General features: G+C 40.5%; 1 protein-coding gene and 1 non-coding gene across 2 annotated transcripts; both read right to left on the bottom strand.

Annotated features, from left to right (window-relative positions):
• Positions 1-3719: 3719 nt before the first annotated feature.
• On the bottom strand, positions 3720-14537 carry LOC117301269 (39S ribosomal protein L37, mitochondrial-like). Its single transcript, XM_033785152.1, has 8 exons — positions 14442-14537; positions 13352-13630; positions 12564-12696; positions 12008-12138; positions 10152-10267; positions 8643-8831; positions 6469-6611; positions 3720-4903 (listed from the first exon to the last, which is right to left on the bottom strand). The coding sequence occupies exons 2-8, from the start codon at positions 13600-13602 to the stop codon at positions 4571-4573; spliced, it is 1296 nt and encodes a 431-aa protein (XP_033641043.1). The 5' UTR covers positions 13603-13630; positions 14442-14537; the 3' UTR covers positions 3720-4570.
• On the bottom strand, positions 5566-5713 carry LOC117301884. Its single transcript, XR_004520374.1, has one exon. It is a non-coding gene; the product is annotated as a small nucleolar RNA SNORA36 family (small nucleolar RNA).
• Positions 14538-19173: the final 4636 nt, after the last annotated feature.

Genomic DNA, 19173 nt, shown 5'->3' with positions numbered 1-19173 from the left:
ACTTCCCCATCTTAGCTTCTCCATCCCCATCCCAAACCAAGTTCCCCCCCCACTGCAACCCCACCCCCTCTCTGCCATCCGCTACAAATCAAAAGTTATGTAATAGATTCCTGAATAGATTTATTAGAAATGTCCATTAAGACTTTAGTAAAGAATTGTTGTAAATCTGATGTTTATGTGTATGGGTATATCACATGAAACTGTATAGTCTTCCACATAATGTGTCACACATTATGTGGAAGACTATACAGTTTCATGGTGACGATTTGTCACCCCCAAAAGCCACATTTTAAAACACACAGTGTGTTTTAAAATGTGGCTTTTGGGGGTGACAAATCGTCGACGAGTTGTACTTGACTTCAATTCTAATCACAAAGTAAAAAGAGGACACTTGGCTTGAGGGGGAGGATAATCAATTCTTCAAACGACCTGACAAAATAGGGAGACCGTCAACATGGGGCTAGATATCTGTTGGTAAAGCACCGGCACATTAGCCGGAGGTGGAGGGTTCAAATCCTGCTTTAGTAAATTTGTCTTCGTTCAACCCTAACTCATTTAAAATTCACACAGTCAGTTTCCCTAGTGGTTTATTATTTAAAATAAAAAAATTAATTGTACATATGAATTTCAGTTTAGCTTCATGCCAATTGTCCTTTTTCTTATTTGTTCAAAATCATAACTTTTGTCGCGATTTCCTTGTTGTAAAGGTACCTACTGCTAACAGTCTATGCTGTGAACATTCTTTAAATGTGGGCGTTTGGAGCCATCCGTCATGAGGCCTGTATACTTTCAAGGGCACCGAGGCAATGAGGGGGCATGGAAGCAATCGCCTTTGTTGCCTCTGTGAAGTTTCAGGCCTTGGCTCGATTTCACAGAGTTAGGACTAGTCCTAGGAGATATAAAAAACGCATGGCTAGTCCACTCGTCCTAACTCGAGATAAGACTAGTCCTAACTCTTTGTGTAATCCACCCCTGAGCCATAAGAATTGTGATACTTTCCTGCTTATAAGCGGGGAAAAATACATTGATAACTGTCAGTCATCTCCACTGGAGTTGGGGGGGGGGGGGTTAATACAAGGTGGGTGGGGTGTTTCCTAATAAAGGGGGGGGATGTCTTTGTGTGTGGTGTAAGAAGTTTGGGGGTTGGGTGGGGCCTCATTCTAAACTCTTGGGCCCAACTGTCCTAGAGCTTTTCAACACCGAAAGTTACTTAACACTTGGCTAAGCACAGATACGAGTAACCATAAGATGCAATGTGGCTATTTGTATTGGTTCCCGGCGTATTTGTGCTAAGCTGAGATATTGGTGAGCAGTATTTTCTGCTAATACCACTAGACCCAATTTCATAAAGCCTATTAAGCATAACAACTCGCTTAGCACAGAAAAATCTTGCCTAATAGAAACTGGTTACCAGCCAAAGAAGTTTGCATTGTTGCAACTCGTGCCGCACTAGTTGTTTGCTTACCAAAGAAATCTGCTATAAGCAGTATTTTCAGCTTAACAGCTTTATGAAATTGGGCCCCGCTCTGCATTGGCCACTATTTGACAAATCATCTGGTAAGCATAGATTTTAATGCTAAGCAGATCGGTAAGGGCCCAAAATCGAATATGATTTTCACAATGATGTAACAGATGCACATTTTATTTGTGTTCAGTAACAATTTGTTTTCAGTTACTCTTTTAGAACGGGACCCCAACCCAAGCTTCATTTGCATATTGCCTGTTGTAAATTTAAGTTGATGTATTTATACAATTATGAATATAGTGTTCTACTTGTAAGAAAAAAAAGAGATAATAACTCAAAAAAGATATTGTATTAAACTTGTGAATTTGTAGACTTGCCGAAGTCTGTTGGGCATTTTAGGTTTCCTCTGGACATAGTGCGCTGATTGTTATGTGAATAAGTATTGGTGATTATTGGAGATAAACAGAGAAAAGAAACATTTTTTAAGTCTACTCATGTGACGAAAACTCTTTCTATATTCAAATCTATCAGTAGTGTTTTTTACCTGCTGCAAAGTTGAGAGTTGCGTGAAAACCCCAACTTAACATCTTTCTGCTAAGCAGAAATAAACAGGATACCAGTCACAGGTGGTACATGCTGAATGATATTTTGGGTGGTGACTTTAGTCTGGTTGATTGTCTGGTCAATGGTTGACATACGTTGAGGCAATAGCCCTTTCACACTGTATCTCTTATCCCCGTGGAATCAGACTATTTCACCCCCATGGCTACCCCAGTGCACTTTCACACTAGGTGCGTTCGTTTAGCGTCCCTGGGTCGACCCCGGTGCGTTTGAACAGCTTTGACGCCATTCCAGGGGCTCCCCAGGTCAGTCCCCAGTGCCCTGCTTCTGAAGTGGGTCACTTGTGGGTGAGACAAGATGCATGACGTTACCACGAGAGGGCGGGTGTGATCGTTCCATTAGCTCTTGTCAGGGGCTCACCCGGATGAGCATCGCGGGGTCGACCCAGGGAAGCTAATCAAACGCACCCTCTATGTCCCTATTCCACAAGGTTCTTTCTGCTCATTTCCCGCTTACCCCTAATCCAGAGCAGGGATGGCTAGTCCCAGTTGCCGGGCAGACAGAGGGCAGACCAGGGGGTGAAGTGATCATAGTGTGAAAAGGTTGGCCATTATTCCCCAGGGGCAACCCTGGGGAATAAAGTAGTGTGAAAGACTGTAGTAAAACTGCCTTGACAAGTTTGAGCGAAAGACTGAAGTCGACCATTGGGCGATTTCAGCTGGTACCCAGGGTGTATTGCATGCGTAGGTAACCAAGGAATATTGACGAGTGGTTGACCAAATTAATGGTCGTGACATGAACTTGACCTAGGTTGATGCTTAGTATGCCAATAACAGTTGCAGCCATTGCTAGAGTGGCTAAAACTTGGACATGGCTTTAAGTCGATCTACAAATTTATTTCTTCTACTTTTTTCTTCTGATGTGTGTGGTAATAAGTGCAAACCAAAATGACTTGATGTAAACCTAAGAGTTGTCTAAAAGTGTTAGTGCATTCTTTTTAATCATACATGGTTACTTTTTGTTTGCTTAGCGTTCGCTTAAACGCCCTCTACTGATTGACTTGAGCCAACTTACGGCTGAGGTAAATTTGATATTATTGATGTACAGTTATTGTTGAAAGAAAGATGAAAATGGTTCCAGATTAAAAATATTAATTAATAATACAACTGATTGTAGCTATTATAAATACATGTATCTCACATAGTGTAACCATGCCATCATTTGTACAGTTTGTTATTAAGATATTAAAACATACACCTCAACACTGCTGGCATCTCACCCCTGACGACTAGAATGAAATCTTCCAGTTATCATTGTCAAACTTGGAAGATTCCACCACAGTTTCGTCAAGGCAGGGGTGTCAGGTAGTCAAAGAGGGTGAAAAATGTTTTTAAGACAAGGCAAAGTGTCTTGAGTCTGTTTTTAATGAGGTTGTGGGGGGAATTTGTACGAGTTTTTATTGGGGGAGCAATTGGAAAGTAGGGTTTTACTACCAAGTCCATCTACAGGTATCATCAAAATGATATATTCTGAATTGTTATACCACGGCAGGAACCAATCGAGTGATGTGTAACAAAGACGCATGTTACATGGCTAAAGATGCGCTCTGCGCAAGACGCACAGCGCAGAAAACCAATACATTTTTTAAGGACAATAGAACCAATAGTAGAAAGTAGGCACTGTATCCAGCTGATACTTTTACAGGTGACTTTTATTCAAATCCTTCTTGATAATTTTGCCTATAAATCAGCATTACGTAAATAAAACCAAAGGATGACCCTATCTTTAAAGGGTAGCTAGTCCAAAATATAGCACTGTTTTGCATCTCTCTAGCCCCCGGGGGTAGAAAATTGTAAAAAACAGTGCAACATTACGGAAGCGGATGTACTAAAGCACTATACGTTATAAGTTAAAATGACTCAGTTGGTTATTGTACCAATCCTTGTTTTAAATACTGGCTTCTACATGCAGGCTTTGAACTTCCCTCCTCAAGGGGCACAGCTATTTCTGTGGAGGAAAGTACAATTTTTCAATAGAACTGTCCTTTCAGGATTTGCCCTAAACATTATAGAAACTAGCAAGCAGGATGCGTTAGTTGATCATGGCCTTGGTGCCCCTTCAAAAGTTTCCAATGGACTTCACAATTTTCCAATAGAACTGTCCTTTCAGAGTTGCCCTTAACGTTTTTAGAAACTAGCCAGCAGGACCAGGTAGCTGGTCTTGACCTTGGTGCCCTTTCAAAAGTTCTTGAGTCTTTTTTCCCCAATAGAACTGTCCTTGCAGTGTTTGCCCTCAATGTTTTTAGAAACTAGCCAGCAGGACCAGTTAGCTGAGCGAGGCCTCGGCGCCCCTCCAAAAAGTTCCCATAGACTTTACAATGCATTAAAATGTCCTTGCCTTGGTGCACCTTCAAAAGTCTCAATAGGCTTAAAGATCTTCCAACGAAGGTGCCCTTTGCAAAAACAAAAACGCCGATCTCTCTTAAAGATGCAATTCCAGGTTTGCTGTCCCTCCTTAGCATGACCTTGTGGCAGACTCCCGCCATCAATGAACAGCTCCGTTCAAATAACATCCTAGGAATTTCTTGAAGACTCCGACGTCTAACTCCCGGCAGCCGAGCTCTGGATCCCGTTTTACTAACGGTTTCCAGTATCTCTTATCTGTCTTGCGATTCCCCTTTGTACGGTAAATCTTAATGTTCTGCGGGTACATGTCAAGGTAGAGGGGGTTCTCAGCGTCCAGCCAGACCATATTCTTTGGGCCGTCGCTTGAGTCGAGACGGAGTGTGTTGAGCTGGACATGAATGAAGGAGAACTTTACGCCATTTGTGACGATGCATTGGGTGACAATCGGTGTGGGGAGGTCAATTTCCTCAACCTGTATGAACAAAAATATCTTTAAAGGCACTGCCGTCGATTTCACAAAACTCTTCCTAACTTAAGACTAATCTTAGGACTTAGGGCGAGTCCCAACCCTGCACTGTAGCATGCAGACCTTAAGATTAATCCTAAGTTAGGACGAGTTACTCGTCCTAACTCGAGATAAGACGAGTCCTAATTCTTTGTGAAATCGACGGCTGGACACTACTGGTAACAATTTACTTGTTAAACAAGCAATGGAGAACTGTTGATAGTGTAAAACATTGTGAGAAACGGCTCCCTCTGAAGTAACATAGTTTTTGAGAAAAGGTAAATTCTCACTCAAATATTAAAAGACTTCAGGTCTGAAGCTATTATTAGGCATCTAAAATCATGCACACAAATTGGTGCAACAAGGGTGTTTTTTCTTTCATTATTTTCTTGCAACTTCTATGACCAAATGAGTAAAAATTTTCACAGATTTGTGTTAAATACTCTTCCAGTATAAATGTTCTCAATATCCAAAACCTCCACTGAAGTCCATTTCAAATACATGGGTTTGTACATTTCTGCATAGGAACTCTTTTAGTTCATTCCTGAATTTGAAGATATTCAATCGAAAAAGGCCTTGAGTTTGACATTTTGACTGACACAAAAATGTCCTCTTTCGAATATACAAATCAGTGTAGGATGCTTGTTTATCTGACATGAATCCCTTTGAACTTACATCAAGAAGGGAAACCCCAAAACAAGCATCCACTTTTAATTTTCCAAAGTTTAATTACCATGGCAGTCATGGGCTGTCTGCCACGAACTCAACACTTTGGATTACACAGAACTGCTTTTATAAGAAAAGACCTTATCGCAAATACTCGGTACACAAGACTTATTCCTTACACAACACCATGTAATGGTTGACAAGGTGCTGTGGGGCAATTATGCAGCCCATCAAACCAGGAACATCGAAGCCAACGCCTTCTCTTTCTGATAAGTGTACTGGGTTCTTTTACGTTCATTCACAAAACATGGGACCTACGGCTTTACATCCCAACCAAAGGATGCAGAAATAATGGTTGAGTGTCGTGCTTAAGGACACAGATAACATGACCGGGACTCGATCCCACACTCTGCTATAAATCAGAAACACCAGAGCTTGAGTTCGGTGCTCTTATCGGCTCAGCCACAACACACATAGGAGAGAACCAAAATACAACTCTTAATAACATAGGTGACCTGTCACCACAAAATGAGCTAAAAGTCAGAACTTAAAATAAATTAGGTGTTGGTATTTCTGAATTCTGCAGATCAAGAGCTTTCCAACGGTATAGAACACTTGGGGTAACAATAATCCTCAAAGCCGACAGAGCTTGTGGAAACATGAGAGTTCTCACTTATCTAATGAGAAAGATTTGACTTCGACCGGCTGTAATGGGAAATGGCACAATGCGATCTTTGGCTCATTTCGTTGTGACAGGTCACATAGGGCCCTAGCCTGGAATCAAACCAAGGCCACAGTGGTGAGGGGCAAGCGCTAGCCAACCTTGCAACCCTAAATTAATGCCATAAAACAAAATCTGAACTTACTCCGTATTGTTGCTTAGCACGACACAGCGCATTGGCGAAAGCAAACATGATCCCCTTTGCTTTATACGCCTCAGAATTCTTGAAATAAGTTGCGAAGACAAAAAGGGTGTGGGCGTGTGGGAATGGATAACCATCGAAGAAACCTTCAGCAAGAGAAAATAAAACAGCAAATTAATACTAAATTATGCTTTGTTTCTACTCAATTAAATTCAAATACACATTTTTTTCCATCCTCCATGAAAAATATCGACAACTACATGTATTACGAAGTAAAGCAAGTACACAAAAAAGGCATGTTTACCTTTCAGTGCTTACTGTGTGAAAATGCACGACGTAACACATGCGCCCATATGCACTCATTGGGACAAACTGTACTTGAATTCAAGATGGAACTCTCCCTTTCAAGGGATTATCGTGTAACCCCAAAGCCTGTGTCCATTGTTGTACACTTCTGATAAGGTGTTTTATTTAGCCATGTGAAGTCAGCACTCAATTTAGCAGAGCAGTAATTGTTACAATAACTATTATACCGCCCTTTTGTGTTAGGTATTAGGCAGTTGCCAAGTCTGCGGACAAGTTAGACTGGGCCCCTGTCTTTATCCGCAAGGATATACAGGTACCTGCTACTCAGATTCAGTGATTCCATTGGATACAAAAATATTATTTGATAAACTGACACAGTGACATAAGCTTTCCATATGCCCAGACAGTACACTCCTATCACGTCCGTTTGTACAGGCGTTTGTACAGTAGCTGACAGATGCAAATACGTCCATCTGCGTATCTTTATGTGAAATTAACGTAGGTCAAAGGTGTAAGCACACGCCGGCTGGAGGCCGGTCTCTGGCTATATTGAGGTGTGCTCCTAAACTGGAAGCTTTGAACATGACAGATATTTACAAACTACCAAAGAAGTGTGTTTTGTATCTCCATTTATTAACTTAAAAAAAACAGTTATAACTTGAAATTTCTGCCAACAGATACTTTTTGAGTAAATTTTTAAATTGAACGATTGTTTTTTCCATCGGATATTGCTTTTGCATTAAGTAAAATTTAAAGATAAATTTGGGGAGCCTTAAATTTTGCACGAAAATATAAAGATACCATGTTTAAATTGGCCATTCATTTGCTGAAAAGATCCCAGAAAAGCTACAATTTAACGTTTCTTTTTTAATAAAAGTAAAAGCAAAAACGTGTCAGAAAATGTACATTTATTTTGTCCCTCTGTAAATGAAACTTCACAGAGAGACTTTAAATACAGAATCTAATTTAATTTTCCAAAGTTTAATTACCATGGCAAGCACGGGTAGAATGCCACGAACTCAACACTTTGGGATTTTTTTGTGTTCGAGATATTACAAAGTGAGGTATTGTTATTACTAGCACTCCCAGCATGACAGACCCCCTCCCCCCTCCCCCCCCCACACACAATGCTAGATTTTATTATACTGACGTAAAGTGGTTACGCAGCTCTAAATGGGGCGCTGATGTAAACAAGTCTAAAGATTTTCAAACAAACAGACAAACCAACAAACAACAGAAACAGACTGACAGACAAACACCAACACACATACATGTACATGTACATGGTTTGGGCCTATATGGATTTGCGTTGTTACGTCATGCATTTTCACACAGTAAGCACCGAAAGAGGTAAGCATGCCTTTTTGTGTACTTACGATAAGTAGAGATATGAAATGGAAACTTGCACAGTAAGCACAAAAACGGCCGTTAAGCAGCTGAGCTCTAGAAAATTGAGCCAAGAGCCAAATTCCATAAAGATGTTTAGCAGAATATACTGCTTAGCAAATTTCTTTGGAAGGATTGTTAAAGAATTTAGCTGGTAACCAGTTTCTGTTGAGCAAGATTTTTATGTGCGTCGCAAGTTTTTTTGCTTACAAGCTTTATGAAATTCGGCCTATGCTTTTCTTACCGTAAGCAAAGAATCGATGCTTGCAGAAGCAGGGAATTCCACGCTTATGTCAAGCGTTTTTCACACACTAGCTTATAATGTTAGCTTGTTCCCGTGTAACTCCACGTTATACTAGGCATTCTACGCTTACACAACGAGCGCAGAAATTTGGCCCTTGCACAGTAAGCGGACAATTGTGATCGTTTAAGCGCACAATTCGGCGGTAACAGTGCCAAGAAAATGGCCAGAGGTCATGTCTTACCCGGGAAGTTGTAGTCCTCTTTATAAATAGTACTTGAGCGTAGATCAATGGTTGGCGCTAGTGGGTAGAAGGATTCAAGGGGTACGTCTACCGTTTGGTTGATCTCGTCTTGGCTCGCTAGTACAGGCAGAGGGTTCTTAGATGTCAGAATCATACCGGGACGACCTCTGACCTGAATCGCATCATTGTCTAACGTGAAAATAAAAACAAAATAAGACATAAACAACAACATGGACCCACAGGCCACTTTATTCAATTGTCCCAATAGACTGATTCATTAAGCCCTGCCCCATTACGTATTGACCAATCACAACCCATATCGCAACCAAAAGTCTGACAACTAGGGTCTGACATGCATGCGCATATGCTTGGCGCGCGCGACAGAGTTGTGCAGAATGGCATTGGAGAGGCATCACGTGTTGCTAACTCGTGCGCCTTGAAAATGGTCAATAAATATGGTTACTTCAGTGTGATCTTTAAACCCAAACACTTTTTGGCATTTTTGGCACTGCTCTGTAGGTTTTTGCCATTTTGGATATTTCCACTTCAATATGAAGAGATTGCATAAAATAAGTGTGGAGTTTTAAAACGTGTCAGAAAATGTACATTTGTCCCTCTGTAAATGAAACTTCACAGAGAGACTTTAAAATACAGAATCTGGATTTAATTTTCCAAAGTTTAATTACCATGGCAAGCACGGGTAGAATGCCACGAACTCAACACTTTGGGATTTTCAAAGTTATGCTCCATACCTGAACCCAAATGAATAATTATTTTGAAAAAGAGAGTTATAGAACACAGGACTCCTATGGTAAGGAAGAGGGGTATGAGTGAAGTTTGTGTATGCAAAGCGACAGACACACAAGGCCTGAAGGCCACCAGGGGTGAGAGTCATTACTAACGAAAAAGTCTGAAACTTGGATACAAATTCAAAGGTATGTTGAAATGTTGGCATTTCTACTGTTTGGTAACCCCTGGGGTTATAGATTCCAAGGAGCCTTTGGAAACAATATCCAAAGCACCAGAAAAGTAGACAAATGAGCAGGAATTCAGCCAAAATACTGAACACTCTCATCCCTGAGCCACTTCAAGGTATGGACTATAATAAACTATTTTTTCCAGGGGCCATTGCCACCTACTCCTGGGGCTGAAACAGGGTTACCCACTTTACGGTCCATAATGGATGTAGGCTTGGGTATCATCCATCAGAAGCCTGGCTGGTAGAGCAGAAAGCACTACCTCCTGAACTTTTTCGAAGCAATCATGGTTAAGTGTCTTGCTTAATTGTCTTGTTAAGTGTCTTGCTTAAGACACAAGTGTCACGACCGGGACTAGAACCCACACTTTGCTGATAAGAAACATCAGAGCTTGAATCCGGTGCTCATAACCACTAGACCATGACACGCCACGACATAAGTCACATAATAATGGTAAGGAAGAGAGGGTAAGAGAGTAGAGTTGACTCAAGTCACCTAGATGGTTCGGAAAGGGTTAGGGGATCAACCTTACCTCTGGTCCAACTGGCTCCAACGTAATAATTGTTAGCCTGGGCACGGTTGAGTAACTCAGGATAATCCTTGCCTAGTAAGCTACCTAGCCTGGTGAGTGCCTTAGTCTGTCTAAAACTGCAGAGAGATATTTAGAAAAGAGATACTCCAGGCTAGATTAACATGAAGTGCAAACATACTTCAGGGCATATTGGTAGGTAGAGGGTTTCCCTGACAATTTCCCCCAAAAAGGTAGCTAGGTTTTACTTACATCCATTCTTAAAATTAAAGGCAGTTGACACTATTGGTAATTACTCAATATAGTTACCAGCATAACACTTACTTGGTAATGAGCAATGGAGAGCTGTTGATAGTATAACACATTGTGAGAAACGGCTCCCTCTGAAGTAACGTAGTTTTTTAGAAAGGAGGTAGTTTCTTAAAAAGGCTTCAGGCCTGAAATATTCTGCAACAAGGGTGTTTTTCTTCCATTATTCTCTTGTGACTTCAAAGATCAATTGAGTCCAAATGTTCACAGATTTGTTATGTTATGCATATCTCGGGCTTCACCATGTGAGAAAAATGGTCTTTGACAATTACCAAAGGTGTACAGTGCCTTTAAACTTATTTTGCCTCTTTAGTTGACTGTCATTAAGTTTCATTTTCACACAATTTATATAAAGCATTATATTCAAAACTTATAGGCCATGCAAAACCAGCACTGAATTTAGCAGAGTAGGAGCAACAACAGTTTTCTGCAAAATTCTTTTGTGGATTTGAATGCTGTTCGAGAAAATTAAACGATTGTTTTTTTTTCATCGGATCATCGGATGTTGCAAAACAAAAAATTTAAGGAGCTGACAGTTTTTCACAAAATAGAATGACACATCATTTAAATTAGCCATAGTTTACTGAAAAGGACCAGGAAAATCTACAATTGAATATTTTGTTTGTGGGCCCCCAAAAAGACAACAAGTTGTATGGTTTTAAAATGTCTCAGAAAATGTACATTTGTCCTTCTGTAAATGAAACTTCACAGAGAGACTTCAAAATACAGAATCTGGATTTAATATTCCAAAGTTTAATTACCATGGCAAGCACGGCTAGAATGCCACGAACTCAACACTTTGGGATATTCAAAGTTTGGGACCACCCCCAAACAGACTTTATTACATTACAATTAAAAGTGCTTTCAAATGGGGCAGAACTCTTTCGTCTGTAGGATTTGATGCATTGCATGGTGAGAATATATATTTGGTTTGCGGTAACACAATGTGTGTATCTACTTACAGGTAGAGTTTGTTAGTCGAGAACTGTCTTTCTTTATTCTGCTACCGCGGAGTAGATGGTAAAGTTTTGTCGTAATGTGTACCGGGGCATGTTCTCCTTGGTAAAGGGTGCCCAGTGACAGAGGAAATGGTAAATTTCTCTTTGAGCATTTCAAGGGCACCAAGGCAATGTTCAGGGCCCGATTTTCATAGAGTACAGCTGCTAAAGCAGAAGATATTGCTTAACAAGTGTCTGCTTAGAAGAAATGAGCAGGTTACCAGTCATAATTGTATACATGACATGGTAGTTTGGCTGGTAACCTTAATCTGGTAAGCATAATTTTTGTTGTGCTGAGCTACTTTTTGTACTTTGAAAATCAGCTCTTTGAAATAGGTCGCAGGGGGTATGGAGGCCTTCGTTGCCTCTGTGAAGAATCAAGGCTGGATTGTAGTTGGACGCCTGATTGTCACGCCATGGAAATCTTGACGCACGATCATGAAAAAACACAGTTTATAGGCCTCGGCGATGACTATAAACTGTATTTTTTAGGATTGTGCGTCAAGATTTCCATCGCGCGACCCTCGCGCATCCGACTATAAACCTCCCTACCTGAATCTGTCCATAGAGAGCATAGAGCTAGGCGTGTCGTACAGACGACATTGTTTGATGGACTGTTCTACTTTATTCTCCATGTCTGGTATCTCCAGTGATGACGCTAGCTCCTGCACTTGGCTAGGCATCTATTTAAAAATTCAAAAACAGATCTGTAGATTAGAACACTTGATGATGTCATTGTATACGGTTTTGACCAGTCTGTGTTGATATGGGATTTGAGGCATTGCATGGTGAGGTATTAATATGTAATTGTTTTGTGAAAAACACCACCTGCTTTTTAGGTAGAGTTTGCTCTTTAGAGAACTGTCTTACTTTATATTCTATTACCACTGAGTAGATTTTCAGAATTCGGGAGACTTCTCAGTTCTGCAGAGAACTGTCCTGCAACTACTATCTTGGCAGAAGGTAGAAAATCGGCCGGGATTACTTCTTACATTGTAAGCTTTTAGAGGATCAGTATTAACTTCACTGCTGCTGAGTTCTTATTGGACTGACGTTTCTACTAGCTTGCTTTAATCATCCTCACAAACAAATAATGTAGAATATTCACCTGTCCATCCCCCATGAGTTGGCTCTTTGTCAGCCACAGAGCCTGCTGGATACCTTCCCCTAGTTGTACGTCGTGGTTGAAGATATAAGCTGGCTTCTCATGGTAGTGTGGGTTAGTTGGACCCATTGGTACCCTGCAAATTACAAAAAAACAAATTGTCTATCGAGGTAACCAAACATCTTCAACTGTATGTTGAGCAATTTTACTCTGGTAAGAGGTGATATTTCATTTAAGAGTTTTTTAATAAGTTTTTTTCATGCAAACATAAGCCTAGACGTAAGTTGCCAACTTGGTTTTTTACCGAACTTGTACAACAGAGGGCGCCTTGCTGCAGATCTTTGTTTATGGATTAGTCTTGGCACAAGATGTCAGTGATCATAGTGTATATTCCCTCGTTGTAACCCGTTGGAAATTCTTCTTAAGCACATAAACAGTTCTATACCCGTTGTTGATTTAAAATGTATATTGGTGGTGTTGACAGTGTGTTGACGGTACCATGTGTGTTGACGGTAATTAGTTGGTTCTAGGAGTACTACCAAGCCATAGAGTTACATACTAGAGGGCGCACTGGTGATGCTGCTTGCACAAACGCGACGGGACTGCAAGGAGATACGCGCGCCATTCTGTAGGCACGTTTGTCAAAAGACAAAATGGCCACACAACACACGCTGAGCGATGCTGTTTTGTCAACTTAGAAAATGGACGCCTGCGCGCATGCTGGGTCGCGTATTTAGGCCAGTGCGCCCTCTGGTTCTTATATATAACTCTATGTACCAAACCCATCTCACCTGGTGGTGTACTGGGGATGGCTATCAGGAATCCTCTCACTTTGAGGTCTCTTAATAACTGGCTCCAAGTCTAGCATCTCTTCAATCACACGATGTAGGGGCTTCTTGTCTTGCCTGATCCGATCCTTAGCTCGTTGTAGGACCTCTGGGCGGTACGACCTCCTTGAGAGGAGATAAGATGACGATAGGGCAGGGAGGCATCTCGTGAGGATGGCCGCAGCTTGATGCGATGAGAAATGAAGGAGAGCCATTCTTACTTTGTGGTCCGATCTGAAATGACTAGAGAAAGAGCTGGGAAACATAAATCATTGTGCATTTCATTTGTTTTCCAAATTTACACAAAAAAATTCATTCACAAAAACGACTCTGTGTTGATAGAAAAAAAGTACCAATCATTGACATCTTGGGCCAAGAGCAAGACTAATCAATGTGAAAAAGCAAGATGGCGGCCGACGGTTTTGCTGTTTCGAGATAATTTTTTAACGAGAAAAAAACTCAATTTTTATTCCGAAATACATGTATGACCTAAAACTTTCGCGAATTCTCTTTGAGCTGATACTTTACAGTTCTATGCTTCTTTTGTGGATTTTAAATGTATATTGGAGGAGTTGATGGCGAGTTGACGGCGAGTTGACGACAAGTGAAGTAGTAGGACCCGATCAGAGATTTCGAAAAATACCCGGATGTTAGTCTGAAACTTAATTTTTTTTCGTGCATAAAGTGGTTTTGTTCGTCCTGAAATGATTTGCGCAAAATTGTTTCGATCTTGCTGGAATAGTTTGTGCAACTGCCGATCGTGCAGGAATGGTTTGTGGTTTGTATTGGCGTATCTAATAAGTTGCGCAATTTGCCGATAGTACAGGAGTAGTGTGCGCAATATGCCTATAGATACGGAATAATTTGCGCAATTTGAAAACAGTGCAGGAATGGTTTGCGCAATTTGATAATATTGCAGGATTGGTTTAGCGCGCGGACAAAATTTGACCCTGTGGCGAACCCTGAATAATAGTAATACTATTGATATCCTATAAAATAGTGGAAAATGAATTATATACCCAAGAACGTCATCTGATCTGTCGATTAGCCTTACCTTACATAGTTACAATCATTTTAAATGAACAAGTTAAATCATCAGAGAAGGCATGGAGGAGAGAGCTAAAACTTAAGCGTGGAGGCAGCCATGATGTTTTTTTCATTTTGACTAAAGAGGGCGCTGTACAGAGCCGTATCATCGGATCGATAGGGAGGCAGCCATGATGTTTTTTTCATTTTGACTAAAGAGGGCGCTGTACAGAGCCGTATCATCGGATCGATAGGGGGAGATGGGTCTGCTCGGTAAAAGAAGAGGCATGTCTCCCAGCATCTAATTGATATGTGACTTTGGGTTAGTGAAGCACTGATCTAGAACCACCTACTGTCTGTGGGCCTAGCGTTTGACCATGGTTCGACCTCCAATAACAAGAGCATGCATCGGTTCCATTGTCTGCTTTATAAACCGGTGAGTCACACTTCAATCCTCAAAGCCTCTTTTTTGTTTGTTTGTTTGTTTGTTTGTTTGCTTGTTTGTTTGTTTGTTTGTTTCTTTGTCTGTCTGTCTGTCTGTCTGTCTGTCTGTTTGTTTGTTTATTTGTTTGTTTGTTTGTTTGTTTGTTTGTTAGATTAAAACTTATCAATCCACCCGTGGCGTTTTTTCCCCAGGACGAACGTGTGCAGATAATTATCCAAGTTCGTCCTAGAAAAAAAACCCGCCACACACCGGGGTCGACCCAGGGAAGCTAAACGAACGCACCCACTATAGTCATGCATGACGTCACAGACCTTACCCAAAATGAGGTCATCGGCGCACTCCCCGCCACCACCAGTGCAGTGGCTGCGCCAATAGCCTCGTTTGGATTAGAATGGGTGGCATCGAGAGACCTTCCCCTTGCGTTGTTCGTTTCTTTCACCCAGCCTATCTACATTGTACCTCCTCGCTTTCCGTTTTTTTTTTTTAAATGTAAATTCCTGGATCACTCGGCTGAAAATCATAGACAACCAAAACAGCTATTGACACTCAATGGCGTTCATTATAAATCCGCCCGGTAGTGTCCCCCTTCGGCTTATGCACGCCATCTATGCATGCCGCTGTGTTAAAACTGAGTGGGAGTTGATAAATGCAAAGGTCATGGGACGACACAATAGGCCGTAGTGTGATCAAAAGCATTTTTGCCTGTCTAGGTCACTAGGTGGTACAAAGCCATTCGATTTTAACTTGACTTAAAGGGCGGGTACAGAATTGGTAAGAAAAAACCTCGTACAAAATTCCTAAGATCACAGATTTACATAACACTTACACGGTCTGATGATAATGATAGTAGAAAACATCCCTTGAAATATTTCCGTCCATAATGCCATATTTGATGAGAAAGAAAGAAAAGTAATTTTCCGATCGGACTTTATCGCTCCGGTAGCGTTTTATTAATTTTTTGAATCAATTTCGTAGATACTGCCCTCACACGACAAAAAAAATAGTAGCTATTTTTTTCACTCAATTGGGCACACGTAAATAATTCGTGAACGGTCGGTTTCTATGGTTCGCAGCAAACGTCGTTCTGAATGATGATCGATCTCGCCGCGCCCATAACACTTTAAAAACTTTTTCGAGCGCGCCAAATTAACCCACCGTTGCATACGAGGTTGTGTTGTGTACATATACGTAGTCTGGCTCCCACACCCCAAATCTTTGACCTATGTTTACATTAAAAGAGGTCAAGGAATATGTGGTCAGGGAACTAGACTATTTAAACTCGTGCACCCATCGGTATACACAGTACACACACGCACGGCCCATTGAAAACTTTTGGTGCACACTCCATCCGGCACTCGGCACGCCGGGGGGACTACCGATGCGATAAACCAATATTTGTCAGCAACAATGGATGATCGTACCAAAAAAACAGGCCGTCCGAAACTCACAGAGAGTGCCAAAAAACGAGCAAAAGCAAAGTATAACAAAGACCATAACAAGACGCTATCTCTGCTTAACACATCGATTAAGCTTCCAGTTTCCGTTATGCAGAGATGGCGTCGAACAGCAGTGGAAATTATCAAGAACCATGCCTCGTTGGGATTAAACCACTAGTTCAAAACCTCTTCACCATACATTGATTCCCTCATTCACGATAGCAAGCCATGTAGGTTTCCGAAACCATGGGGCAACTTTTCACCACCATGCAGGATCTGGCCGAGAAGTACGATTAAGGACATCAAGAAAGACCTGACGAAGCTCCAGGTTCTCCGAGATCTTGATCTGTTCGTTCTGGACAACTCAATCCGTGAGAGCACCGTTGGTCAGCTCAGGGGCCACACCCTGGAGAACAAGTGGCAGATTTATGATGAAGTGAAGCGATGTGGTTTCACTTACATCATTGTAGCATCATTCGCACATATGACCCGGGTAGATGATGTCTTCATCCAGCAACTCATAGCGAAAAGAGAAGACCGCAACGGTCTGTTTGCGTTTTCAGAGATAACAGAACGTAAGTACTTCTCGACCATTCATTAATAAATTGCTTCAATATTCAGGGGGGAAACGTTGTGGGTAACAATAAATACCTCTTTGAGAACTGCTTTACGCTTAAAATAACGTGGTAAACTAATAAGCAATACATGTATACTGCGCATCTAAGCACTTTGCCTCGTCAGATTGACGACTTTGTTGTAAAATGCAAAAGGTTGTATAATAATATCCTAGAATCCTTGAATGGACCGTTCCATATACATAGGAGGGTGGTCATGCCCAGGATTTGTTTTATTTGTCTGTTTTCTTTTTGTGCATCGTTTTTCCCAAAAAATATTTGGCGGGTATGGTAGTCAATATTAAAGGCAGTGGACACTATTGGTAATTACTCAGGGAGAGATTGATGGTATAAAACATTGTGAGAAATGGCTCCCTCTGAAGTGACGTAGTTTTCGAGAAAGAAGTAATTTTCCACGAATTTGATTTCGAGACCTCAAGAATTTTAGGTCTCGAAATCATGCATATGAAAGCACACAACTTCGTGTGACAAGGGTGTTTTTTCTTTCATTATTATCTCGCAACTTCGACGACCGATTGAGCTCAAATTTTCACAGGCTGGTTATTTAATGTACATTATATGTTGAGATACACCAAGTGAGAAGACTGGTCTTTGACAATTACCAAAGGTGTCCATTGTCTTTAAGGGCATTGCCATGCCATTAAGAACTTAGATAATTATAGAAATATATCAATTACTGGGTATCGCTATTTGAGGACAATTATCTTATATAATAACTGGGCATGTGAATAAGTCCCTTAGATTGATTTAAAGTGAATATAAATGGATTGTATGATAGTGACTATTGGCACTTTTGCTCCTCTATATACAGTCAGAGGTGTTTCCACAGTCTAAAAAGCCAATTAGGGAAAAAGAAAGAAAGGAAAGAAAAAGTAACCAAATCGGTGGAGGCGTCAATCATTTATTCATCTGATAATATTCAAGGTTATAAAAATATGATTACAGTTAAACTTGATTACAAGTTAATTCATAAACAAAAAGAAAATCTGAGTATGTTATGAGCTAACCCAGTTTTAAAATACATCTGTCAAAATTATGATAATATTATTGTTAAAATTGCGAGGGTGCATTATACACAACCCTTAAACTCAACCCCTACGTAATCTAGGTCACCAGTAGCCGAGACAAAAAAAAGGAAAACAAAACCCAAACATGCAAACTATTGCGCTCCAATTGGTTACCATAACGTGTAAACTTGTCAACAAATTAATGATAGGGTGCCGAGATGGAAGGGAGTTGGACACTGTTGGTAATTACTCAAACTAATTGTTTAGCATAAAGATTGACTTTTATAATGATCAAAGTAGAGCTGTTGTAGTATAGAACAATAAGGAGAAACGGCTCCCTCTGAAGTAATGTAGTTTTTGAGAAAGAGGTAATTTCTCACTCAAATAATAAATGACTTCAGGCCTGGAACCATCTGAAAACACACGAATCTGACAACAAGGGTATTATTTCTTTCATTATTCACTTAAACTTCGATAACCAGTTGAGCTCCAAACTGTCACAGATTTGTTATTTTCTGCATAAATGCACTGTAACAAATAAAAAATTCCAACATTATCCTGTAAAATACTTTTACATAATAATTGGTATGTCATTCGGTGTACAAACTTTCAGTCAAAGACTAAGGACGAAACTTTAGTATTTACGTCTTCTTCCTTTCTTCCCCAATACAGTCATGTTGTATCAGTACACCTATTTGTTATTCCTTTGTACTGAGTGTTTTCAAAGAAAAAATTCAAAAACTTTAGATATTTTACAATTGTTGTAATCGAAATGTACTGTTTTTTTTCTGTAATTACATTCGTTTTTAGGTAAGCAGCAACTGTTGTTTTTTTTAACTTTTTTTCTTTGAAATTTTGTTTTACAGGTTTTTTTGTAATCGAAATGTACTGTTTTCTGTAATTATAACTACAATTTTAACATGATAAATGACGGTCCAATACCGGCCCAACGTGTAAACAATAGTGCATAAGATTGTTTAGTGTGTCTAATTAATACAGCGTTAATTACTTATTATCTACTATTGAGTACACACAATTACATACATACATACATACATGTGGTTTAATTCACTACTAACAGATACAAAACAGCCCACAGACTTATACCCCCGTTCACACATAGACGCCGCTTCTACTAAGATGGAAAAGTGACCGAGAGCGTGACCAATCGCGGGCAAATCGTGTGCCAAACGTGGGAGGATCTCCATGGGCGTGGTTTTGTTGGGGTGGGATGCTG

Source organism: Asterias rubens, chromosome 17 (genome assembly GCF_902459465.1).
Source record: "Asterias rubens chromosome 17, eAstRub1.3, whole genome shotgun sequence".
Taxonomy (NCBI): domain Eukaryota; kingdom Metazoa; phylum Echinodermata; class Asteroidea; order Forcipulatida; family Asteriidae; genus Asterias; species Asterias rubens.
Note: the sequence above shows the minus strand (reverse complement) of the source record. Positions and strands in the feature narration are given on the sequence as shown.